General features: G+C 39.6%; 1 protein-coding gene across 1 annotated transcript in view; it reads left to right on the forward strand.

Annotated features, from left to right (window-relative positions):
* LOC122797669 (serpin B6-like) overlaps positions 1 to 9570 on the forward strand; it is a 373330-nt gene extending 363760 nt beyond the window's left edge. Inside the window, exon 6 of the mRNA XM_044066210.1 lies at positions 9061 to 9570. Within this exon, the coding sequence (XP_043922145.1) occupies positions 9061 to 9465 (405 nt within the window). The 3' untranslated portion in view covers positions 9466 to 9570. The remainder of the gene's footprint in view (positions 1 to 9060) is intronic.
* The last annotated feature ends 2519 nt before the right edge of the window (positions 9571 to 12089 follow it).

Consider the following 12089-nt stretch of genomic DNA (forward strand, 5'->3'; position numbering starts at 1 on the left):
ATTCACGGCCTGCTCCATTGCAGCTGTGGGAGACATAAGAGGAATATTTAGCCATACCTATCCATGATATACCTGAACTGGCAATTATTACACACATAGTGGCATGATACTTACATACAGCTGGTACATCCCCTGATGTTCTAGCCTCTTGGAACCACTCCTCCAAGACGTCCCCCTTACACCACTTCAGGTCAGCATAGTCATGCCTGATCTGCTCACCAGTTCGGGGTAAGCCAGTGACACTTGTAAGGTCGTGGATGAGATGGTCCCAGGCCTCTGCCTTATATTGGGAGCCCTGGTACTGGCCCTGCAGCAGTCTCTGATCATGGTCTTTGACAAGGAGTCCTGCCATGACCTTGGACTCCTAGATGCACCAGTGCTGTGCCTGAAAGCGCACACCTTCTCCCCTTACTGCTATTGTGCCTGCAAGGGGAAGCTACAACCAGTTATGAGATGTATTCCCACCTCTTGGGTTTACATAGGGCCAATTTCCAGCACTAATCCATGATTGGCTGGTTTTGAAAAGGCTAGGCTATGGGCAAACCTGCTTACCTAGGGTTGGCATTGTTTAAAGGGGTATAATACTGGGAACATTGAGTTAGCTGGCCTACACATTGCTTACACCTCCTAAGCTGGCCTGTGCAATGCTTAGCGGTGCTTACATTAGGCTTTGCATTATAATTTTTTTTTGGCATTGAGGTATTATTCATTACACCTTATATGTATGCCTGGTATCCATGATTCATATGTACGTACACTGTATGGGGTTCTTGTGTTTTATTGGGGGCTTCAACACTCTATTATAATTACACTGGACTTCTGGCCTTACTGCTGTACTCCGGTTCACATATTTATGTTATGTAGTGGGTTAAGGCACATATGTCTGTATACTAATTCCTTTCACAGGTTCAGTTTGGTTTTAGTATGGTGAAGACTTGTTTGCTGATACCTCATTCTTCTGTACTTCTGTGATGGCTTGGTGGTTAACAACTGTGACTAAGGTGTATAGGGTCCTAGGTTTGAGACCTGCATAGCTGTTTATTTTGTTGATGGCCAGAACAAGGGCCATTGGATACAGAATGATTAAGGCACTTTCGAGCATTTGTAAGCATGTTTGTGTGACAGTAAGCACTACTAACCTGCCGTTACATCTGCTTACAGAGAGTTAGCTTAAGAATAACTTAATGAGTGTAGGCATTGCTTACCGCTGCACAAACATAGTTAAACTCACGTACTAGTGCTTAAATGTGCTTACTACTGCTTACTGGTGCTTAAACCTGCTTACTAGTGCTTTATTCATTATGACACTGACACCTCATATGTGCATTTACTGCAGTACTCCATTTAATAAAAATATGTTATTCAGTGGGTTTTGCAACATAAATATTAATCATAACGTGCTTTGCCATGGAGAATGGAATGTGCTGCAGTGGGACTCAAACTGGGAATGCCTGCTCGTAAGGCGAATGCTCTGCCCACTACACTATTGCTATGCTGCTTCATTTGCATATATCTTCCTTGTTATCCTCTTCAGCCATTAAGCTGCATTAACTAAGCAATGGGCACACCTGCGCACCTACAGTTAGCTTTAATGGGATTTTTATAAAAAAATAAAGGGTTTGTTCATTTAATTTATGTATACTGCGGGTGGAGATATGCGGACACCTATGAGCGGTCTCGCTCATTTCTGACCCCTTTTTGCTGTTCTTCATTGCGGGGGGGTGTATATTCTGAGAGCTCTGCTTTCAGACATGCACCCTGCACTCTTACAAGCTCCGTGTAAGAGTAGAAACTCAGGTAACGCACCTTATTACTATGCATGGCACTCTGCCATCCTGCTCCTAAATGGCTGCCTGTTCTTATTGGTTTTGTGAACGAAAAATTGACTACTTGGAACAGCTTATGGGCACTTTGTATTTTGAGAGCACAGAGAATATTTTGATCAGGGCCAGTGGTTGCTGCAAAGCAATGACATTATTTTCTGATTAGATTCATTATTTTCTGGTTAGATTTAATACATTTCATTTGAAGGACCAAATTCTGTGCCTTCTGTGGAGGACTTGCAAAAATTAACAAAATTAAAAAAAAAAAAAACTTAAAATGACTTGTTAGCTCAGTCTTGCCGACAGCTAGCTCAGATTTTTGCAGCAATGCACTAGTGTAGTCTGATTAAATTAAAATTCAGGATGTTTGCCCTGTTATAATCAAGATTTTTTTTCCTGTAAGGGGCTAAAACATTTACAGGCTCACAATATTCCCTGAACTGCACTCAACAATGAGTTTGGGAAGGTGATTGATGGTGCCTTGCTTGAGTTGGGGGGCTGTGACTTTGTTAGGTGGATTGTTAGAGATACAGATAAAGCGGATTTTTGGAGATGCAAGTTAAGCTGAGGGTAAGCTCTAAAACTGTAAGAATGATGCATTGGCCAAAAGCAGTTTCCTATTTCCAAATACGACATTCAGTAAAGGCAGAAAGCAGGTTTTGCAGAAGAAAAACAAGTATAGAATTCCTCTGAACTGAGAATGTATGGCATGCTCATTTATTCATTCCACTTAATGGGGCTACAATTGCATAACATGTTGGCTTAATTACCTCATATATGTTTAGAGCATGTAAACACCTTTTACATGTTACATCATAAGCAAAGCCATTGTCTTTTTCTTCTCTTCTCTGCTTATATTTTCAGAGTTTTTTCCCCCCAAAGTGTAGTGTCAGGAAGGGATCTCCTACGCATGCTGGGAACATTAGAAGTCTTTTCTGACTCCTTCCCATGGGATTATTTTCCTGGGATGTCTGCTGGACATATGAGTTCAAATATATTTTCTTCCACAGGAAATAGATGTTTTCAACATGGACATCTGTCTCAGCAAGAGAACTCCTCAAGATTTTAGGTCTCGTGTCTTCTGTAATACTCATGATACCCCTTGCAAGTCTCCACATTAGAAAGATACAATGGCACCTGAAATCTATATAGGCACAGCATCATCTCCTGACCTTTCAGATTCCAGTTTTAGAATTTGTGAAAATGGAGGCTCTGTGATTGAGAAACCAAACCAAACTTCTCAGAGTACGTCTCCTTCTGCAGCACAGTCATTTACAACAGACACCGTGGACTTTGCTTGAAGAGCAGTGCCAATGGAGTTAAAAGTGCAGGGTCTTTGGTCAAAAAAGACTGACCAAACTACATAATCAAGAAATGTTAGCTCTCATAAATGCTCTTGGTCATCTGTGGTCCCTGGGACCTCTATATGTGTTTACAGACAACACCACAGTGATGTGGTATGTAAATAAGCAAGGGGGAGCCAGATCATATTCACTGGATGCAGACTAGCTAGCATAGGCTGGGACATAGCTTTTCAGCACAATCTCACTATACAAATGTCTTACATTCTGTCAGAGCAAAATAGTGTGACAGACAAGCTGAGAAAGACTAGGACAGACAATAAAGCAAAAACAGAATCTAGGGGTCTTCCAGGATTTGATCCATCTCTGGGAAATATCTCAGATAGGTGTTTTTTCCCCCACTGTAGCAATCGGTTGTCAAAGTTCTGCTCCACAACTCCATGCAGGAAGGTCTGGGAGATAGTTGCCTTTTCTTTTCCTTGGAAAGGGATGTTCCTGTAAGCTTTTCTACCCTTTCCACTAATATCCAGTTGGAATCTGAGGATAATGTGACTGCCATTTTGCAGAATGACAGCAGCATGAGGGAGATTTTGTGGAGAGCTGCTTTCCGTGAACAGTTAACTGCTTCCCTTTCTCCACTGTTGTACGACCTTGGATTTGGTATAGATAACTATAAGAATGTGTGGGGTCTCCTCCAGCATGGAGGGTGCAAGGAGGAATTGCCTCCTGCAAAAAATGCTTTCATTGCTGTTCTCTGGAAGTGGCTTTCATTGAATATTCTCCTAAACTACTGTCCACGGAATTGTCGTGATAAATCATGAGTCCTGTCCAGCATACTTTGACGATTCAGAAGAACTCTCCAATTTCCCCAGGGAACTACAGACCCATAAACTTGACCAGTTTCATCTACAAGGCCATCAAGAGAATTATCATGGATTTGATCAATAATGACACAGGAAATTTGGCTTTGTCAAAGGGAGTCTTGCCCGCTCAGTCTGGTGGATTTATTCGAGAAAGTCACCAGAGCCATGGATAAGGGTAAAATGGTACACACCTCTTATCTAGATCTGGCCAAACTTTCAATACAATCCCCCAGCTGGGATCATAGATAACCTTACTGAGTTAGGCATAAACCCCTCCATCGTCACATGGATAGCAAAGTGGCTCACTGAGAGGACACGTTGTCAAGGAAGGTAAATCCATTTCCAATAAGAAACTCATTATCAGTAGTCTCCCACAGGTCTCAGTGTTGGGACCCCTCCTGTTTGGTATATACTTCTCTAAAGTGACAGCTACTGTTGGGGGACCTCTGGCTTACTAAGTTCACCGATGAATGTAAGCTGGGAGCAATCACTAAATCCCCAGATGATGTTGATATCCTACAAACAGGACTAAAAATGACAAACAACTGGTGCCAAAACCATGGTCTGAAACTAAATGATAAAAAATGCATAACCGTGCCCTTTGGTAAATCTGAAATCCATGCAAATTATAATATTGATAGCACACCCATAAAACTAGACCCAGTGGTGAGGGACTGAGGAACGCAGATAGAGAGTAAGTAAACTTTGATCACCAGGTAGCTACAGTAGTGAAGAAATTCTTCTGTGTGATTCAACTTATAAGTAAAGGCATGGCATTGAGATCAAATGAAGTCATAGTGCCATTGTACTCAACCCTCATCGGTCCCATAATTGAGTACAATGCTCCCTTTTGCAAGTGCCTAACCAGGCATTTACACCAATTTAAGCAGCCCCAGAGGTTTCTCATTTAAAAAAATACAGTGTACTGACTAAATGCATTATCTGTTTACTCTTTCTAACACTGTTTATTGAGATGTGACTTATGCCTGACCTACAAGGCATTGGCTGATCCAGCCCTGATGAAAATGTTACATATTCGCAAGAAAAAATACATTAGCATTATGTCTGTCATGAATTTGAACCTTATGTGTTACTCTAACAGAACTTGCTGGAGTGACAGATTTGTATCCCAAAGGCTACCTCATCCATGGTATAAACTTCCCATCTTCATAAAACAAAGCCCATCCCTCAGTCTCTTGAAAAGAATTTAGATAAATGGGTGGGGAACTATAAATTTACTTCCGGGGTACTGCCCATGTGCCTTATGGGTAAAGGCAGTCTAGCTGTTGGAGCCTTGAGTCATTTTACAAATACCCACTACCCTGATACTACCCCATCCCATATCTAGGGAATTGAGATATAATATTGTCATATCCTAGGTATTACTGGCTATGCTTGTAAAGGCTCTTGTGCCATTAGTCTAGTAATAACCTATGAACCTACATAAATATGAGAGTTGGCTTGAGGATAGAAAGGCAGTAAATAAATAACATTATATACAGAAGAACTGAAAAAAAAAACAGTTTATACATGCATCAAATATAGAGTGACAGAGTTGGTATCCTAAAAGAATCACAAACAAAAATCTAGTCAGAGCAAAGTTATTGGACAGGAGCTTCAGACCAAGCCTACACCTGCTGAGGTTGCATCTGAGTAGGGTGATGGTTATAGAAGTGCCTTGCTGGCGGTGGATATTAACCTCTCACTGGCAGGTAGACTACCGCCATTATCTGTAATAACAAAAATTCAGCTTGAGTGGGTTTATGTCAGTGGTTGAGAGGAAGATGAACCTATGGATTGGCTTCATAGAGCTGCTTCTGGAGCATGCCACCAGTTGCACCTGAGCCCTCTGCTGGAAATGGGTTAGTGTAGTTCGCCTGTATGCTGGGAGGCAAGTTACATGCTGGCTGTACTATACCATAGCCCAATCCTGCTGTACACTCTCTCTTCTGCTGCATGCAGCCCCAAACTCTGTGTGTTGTCCTATGCTCCCTACTACCATTTATCCACCCTCTGTAATTCTCCTTCTGTCCATGTCTTCCCATCCTGGTTTTTGCCCAACCACTCCTTTTGTCTTTTGTTCAGTGTTTGTCTGATTGTGCCTTCATGTTCATTTGCCCCTGTTTTTCCCTGTCTTCTTATCAATCTACTCCATCCCCTATCTTTATAAATGTAAAGGAGTTCCCAGTCCCCTCAAAAAAGGTTGCCCTTCAAATCAGTCTGTACTCTGCTACATGTTATTGTTTTGTGTGTACCTGTGTTTGATGCTGTCCAACATTCCTGCATTCTTTTATGACCCTATTCCACCGCCATTTATGCCTCAAAGGAGTCTACAGATGTGAACTCCCACTTAGATACTGCAGATACCCATTTGTTATTTCAGTTGTTGCATATGCAAAGCTTTTTTCCACAGTGCTACTGAAAACACCCAGGCATGCTGATGGTAATAAGTTGACAAACACATGCAGCCAGTGTCTGCTGTAATGTTTAGTCTGTGGATATCGCAAAGGCTGCATGAAAGAATGTACTATCTCTGAAAGTGATATGCATACATTTCCCTACTTTCCTATGCATTCATTACTATAGGTCTGTCTGTGTGTGTACCTACTGCATTGCTTACTTCTCCAGAAGTGGTGTTTACAGTCTGCTCCAGTGCACTGTAATTATTATTTAATTCTGTGCCACATTTTCTGGCATAGCCAAGCAGCCTATGTAAAGGCACACACAACTTTTGTACAAATCCCTGACTTAAAAAAAAATAATTATGTGACTGAATTATGCATTATTTGTACTTCTGCCTCTGCAAGTGGTCAGTTCTCTGATTGTCACCCTCTTGGCTCTTTAGTTGTCCATCAGCCACTAGGAGTAAGGGTTGGGTGAACTGGGGAGAGACTATCATCCTTCAGACTGTTAGATTTAGGACCTTCATCTCATGTGCCACTTCAGGCTCACTTCCAGGAATCTAGACCTATAAGGAAAATGTCCCTACTTCTGTGGTGGCATGCCTATCTTGGGGCCATCTAGGAGATGAAGTGTGACACTAAGGCCACACCCGTCCTCCACTGTAGTTTGCCTTCTAGTCTGTGGTAAACCCCCATCTCAGCCTAGCATGTATCCTGCTTTCCTGTTTGGTCAGCACCAGCAACGCAACAGCTGAACAACTCAACAGCATGCAGTTATCATCCCTCCCACATCCAAGAAATGTGAGCAGGCACAGCCCTTAATTCCTCTCTTCAGATCCCTTCAATGCCAAGGGTTCTAATTGAACACTGACCGTCTGAGTTATAGGTAGGGCTCCTTCCTTCTATGTCACTCAGCTAAATACTGGATTGTATATGATTGTTAAAAAAACTTATGTTGATTAGACATAAATGAATGAAAGATTTTTTTATTAAAAATTTCTTACTATTCCAGTATTACAGTGGGTGTGGGTATCATTTCTAAAGTCATAATTTAGTCACATTTTTGGACACTATAAACAAAATGATACCAGTCAAGTTCCATTTTAAAGATAATTAAAATAATTCTGTAACATCTTTACTCCACAGGTGGTAACATTTATTTATTAGTAAGTTATTTAATTTTGATGACCAGTTAGAGCCTAGTGAACGAGGGTAGCTATAGTTCTCATATCTATATAGTAATCTTTTGAACTCACATTATCCTGTGACACATATAGTGTATCCCTTTAAGTCTCAGCATATAGAGCCTCTCTCTATGTTTTAACAGTGCTGAAGATACGTTTGCTTCCAGCTACCCCAGTTGCAGCTGCACAGAGTGATAGTGTTAACAGTGCTACTATTTATCAGCTAAACACTTAGGCTTGAAACTTACCAAGCTTTCATGAATTTGCAGACTAAGGGTTAACAGTGTGAATATTAACATTATGAGCCCAATTCCAAAAGACTTGCTTTTAGTGTTGTGTTCTCTTACACTGAGAGCGAGTGTTTTGGAGTCTGGCCCCCACTATAACCTGTTTATAAATTGGCCTTGCACAGAAGTAAATCACTTACACTAAGAGCAAGTCTTTCAGAATCGGGGCAGGCTTAGACTGGTGAATTATTTTGGGATACGACCATATGTTTAGTGCTAACATACTTGTTTACTACTTGTGTCTTCTGGTAAAGCACTTGGAAATGTATTTTTCATACAGATTACATATGTAAGAAGTGCTTAATTACAAGGTTGCCAGTGTTACCACATTGTAGTTATTGTATTACAGTTTCTGTCAAACTAGGAATAAAGGCTATATGGACATGTATAAGAACAGTATCCTGCATGCACTGTTAATTTTGTCAAGCTAAGAAGCAGTAATGCAGTAAATCTCTTGATCATAATTATATATTATTCGTTATATTAGGTTGCAAGTGTTTTTACTTGTTTGTTTTTGTTTTTCTTTGGAACAATAGTTGCTCTTCCCTTTAGAATGTCTTATCTTGAAAATTATATCTGATCCAGATGTCAAAAATAACTTATTTGCTAAATATATGAGTTGAATGAAATAAAAGTGTTTTGATAGTACAGAATCACATAAAATAAACCACAAATGTCAAGTTGTTATATTGCCAGTTTGGTAATGGATTTATATTTAATAATAAAAGCATTAGATTTGTTTCAGTTGATCCATCTATCTCTCCTTGATACCGGTTTTATTTACAACTGACTACAACTGTCCTTTTCGATGAAATTCTTGAAAATGTTTGATGAAATTCCTGAAAGCATTGTCTAATATAATAACCCCAGGCAAAAAGTGTTTTTGTAGAGATATTGAGGAATAGTCAAGTTTCCTTCCTCTGTCTCCCTTTGATGGATTCTAATCCATTCATTGTGATACATGACAACAGGGAAGGTTATTTGCAGCTTTGTGTACATTAGCAGTTCTGTGAATCACTTTTTTGCAGTGGTAAATTTAAAAAGGTTAGTTAAGGAAGAAAAATAATTAATTCAAATCGACTGGTTGCACTTAAAGTTTTCTGTACTATAAGTCATTGCATGTCTTTACAAAGTTAAATAATGCATTTTGCTTTTAGTTTAATGCACTTTGAAACTAACATTTTCTGTAATATTTATTAGGTTGAGAAGAATCTAAGCTATCAGAATTTGGTGGAGTGGACCAAACCCAACATGATGGACAATATGCAAGTCATGGTGCAGATTCCAAAATTTAAGCTTGAGGATAGCTATGATCTTAAGCCAAAGCTAATAAGCATGGGAATGGTAGATGCATTCAGTCCAGCACAGGCTAACTTCTCTGGAATGTCAGACAGAAATGATCTATTTTTGTCAGAGGTGGTCCATAAAGCATTTGTGGAAGTAAATGAAGAGGGAACAGAGGCAGCAGCTGCAACTGCAGTTGTCATGAAGCTTGGTTGTGCACGAGGTGTGAAATACTTTGATGCTGACCATCCATTTATCTTCACTATTGTAGATTGTAAAACCTCCACCATCCTTTTCATTGGCAGATTCTGTTCCCCGTAAGCTGTTTATGCAGTAGCATTGTTTAGTTGCTGTTTCTTTCATCTGAACAATGAAATAAGCTTTTGTAAAGTTCATAATCAGACATTAAAAATGCTTGGGTGCTTATTAATTGTGTAATGCCATTATTTCTGGAGTGTGTTGAAATGAAAGAGTTGCTGCTACCCAAATGGGGATGGTATAAAACAATAAAATCAGCCCTGAAGTGCTTTATCGCTTACTTTACAACAAGTTGTTGTCATTAACAGTGCTGTTTTCTGTCCTTCATCCAGTCAGCCATGGTGGTGGTGTCATATGTACTGTTTCAGAGTCTGGTTACCCTTACCATATAGTACACGGAATAGCTGATAACATTAAAGATTAATATTTTGTCTACACGAGTTGTGCATTTACATGTTCCAAATTACAACCATGTAGAATTGTGTTCCTCATATGGGAAGATGTCTCCATTTGTCCTTAACATTTTACATTTCTTCCAAGGGGTAACATATGTATAACAGACCTTGGTCTGTTATTGTTCAGATTTCTAAGAACTCATTATGCAAACTATTATACCATATTGTATGAACTACAGAGAGATGAACAGATGAGCCCAATACATGTATCTGTGAACATAAAAACATATATAAAAGTCATCAATATATGTAGTAGCTCTGTTTTTGTTTGTTTTAAATTGTACAGTGGCACCACATAACTGACTAGTTTGTCGCATTCCTTTTATGAAGTGGCATGCAAACATTCATTTTAATGAGTGATGTAGTTTAAAAATTTTACAAATGACCCGGTAATTAAATCCTTTTGGTATATCAGGTAACTTGACTATTTTGTGCCTTTTGAAATAAGAAAAGAAAGACTGCAACTTTTCTGGTTTTACATTTATTCACAAAATATTTATTGATAAATGCTGGCTGATTCCATTGCCTTTTTCCCTGGTTTGACACAAAACAAAATCTAGTGCTTGAGAGTACTTTGCAAGTGAAGGCTCTAGCACTGCAAATATAAGAATTGCACTTATTTGAAGTTCATTAGTTATGTACTAATGACTTGAAACTAATTGTTTTTATTTCAGTAGTACTAGTAATGAAGGGTATGTGAGAATATCTGGTTAGATTAGTGAGTTCTGAAGAATACCGAGCAACATGTAATATTCTACTACACTGTGTTGTAGAAAAGGTTTGTATAGGAAAGATTGGTTGTATTATTCAATTAAATTGAACTATTTCAAAATTGTACCAGCGCCTGTTATTTAGCTTGATACACAGTTCAGATTTCTGTAAGTTGACTAAAATTTTTGCTCTTAAAGAACAGTAAGTAATACACTAGAGACATTCAGTTCAATCCAGAATTGCATGTAACAGATTATTTTACTAGGCATAAGTACTGGAATACAGTGTGACAAATGTAGGGAAAAAAGAGCTATTCCATAGAAAACCTTCTACCCTGGATATCTAACGTCATGACCAGCCCCACAATACTGAAATAGTCTGGCGGCAGGGTGGCAAAGGAGATGTCTGGTAGACCCAGCATGACAGTGCACTGGGGCGCGAGGTTGGTAATAATAAAAAAAGAAGGAGAAACAAAAAAGTATTGCCAAATAAAAAATATGAAGGAACTTGTAGCCAAGTTACTTTTCCCCTGTTCTAGCACACTCCCTACACTTGGAAACCTTTAGTCTTTTATTGAGTCACTCTGCAGTGGATCAGTTCTAATACACTATTCTTGTGACTGTCTCCCAAGTTTTGAGCCAAAATGCTTCATCTGCCTGTGTAGAAAGTCCCTGTGCTGTGGTTTGAGAGTACGCACACACCTCTGTGATCCTTGTTATCTTTTAGCTACTCCAGTAGTTCAAATTTTTTTGCTGTTCAGCAGTGAAAATTCTGTGTTTAATACTGAGTAAGCAAAGATTTTCTCATTATATTCCTGTTTTCAGATCAACAGATTTTATCACCGCAGGAGCTGCACAAGAATCTAGCCAGGGTTTTAAAATTTGTACTGACAGCTTCCAGACTGCCGCCCCTCTCAAAGTCCCACCCACATCACTATGTAACTGTCCATGTCTCCCCTTACAAACTGCTATCCAAGCCACACCGACCTCATCTCCCATCCATCCCTGGCAAATTAATGCCAGGAAGCGAAGTGTTTGCTTGATGAAATTTGAAAACAAATATAGACATTTTGGTCCTAGTGGGTATCTGCTCTGTATGAAAGAACAGATAAAGTATCTTCCCATTTACTTTATGGCAGACTTTACCCCTGTTTAGTTGTACCCAGATGGCTACTAATAATGGCTTTTTAATGTAGTGTGGTACATCCTCCACACTTGTAACAAACAAGCACTTACATTACTGGCTTTTATTAACAGCGCTGCAATGTGACAAACAGCAGTGCTGCATGGCAACAAGCCTCTGTACCATGTCAAGATAGACAGTCACACAATGCCTCACTTACACTGTAATCTGTACCAGGCAAAGATAAATAACAGCACATTATCCATATAGCCCTGACTATTAGAAACGCTGCGGAACTCCAGCAGGCAACTGACTTCAAAATTCGCATGCAAAACAAACACACCAGATTCCCCACAGACACATGCAGTGCTGTCCTATTGTCTCTGCACTGATCTCACT

This window comes from Protopterus annectens, chromosome 3.part1 (assembly GCF_019279795.1).
Source record: "Protopterus annectens isolate FY-2018-M chromosome 3.part1, PAN1.0, whole genome shotgun sequence".
NCBI classification, from domain to species: Eukaryota; Metazoa; Chordata; order Ceratodontiformes; family Protopteridae; genus Protopterus; species Protopterus annectens.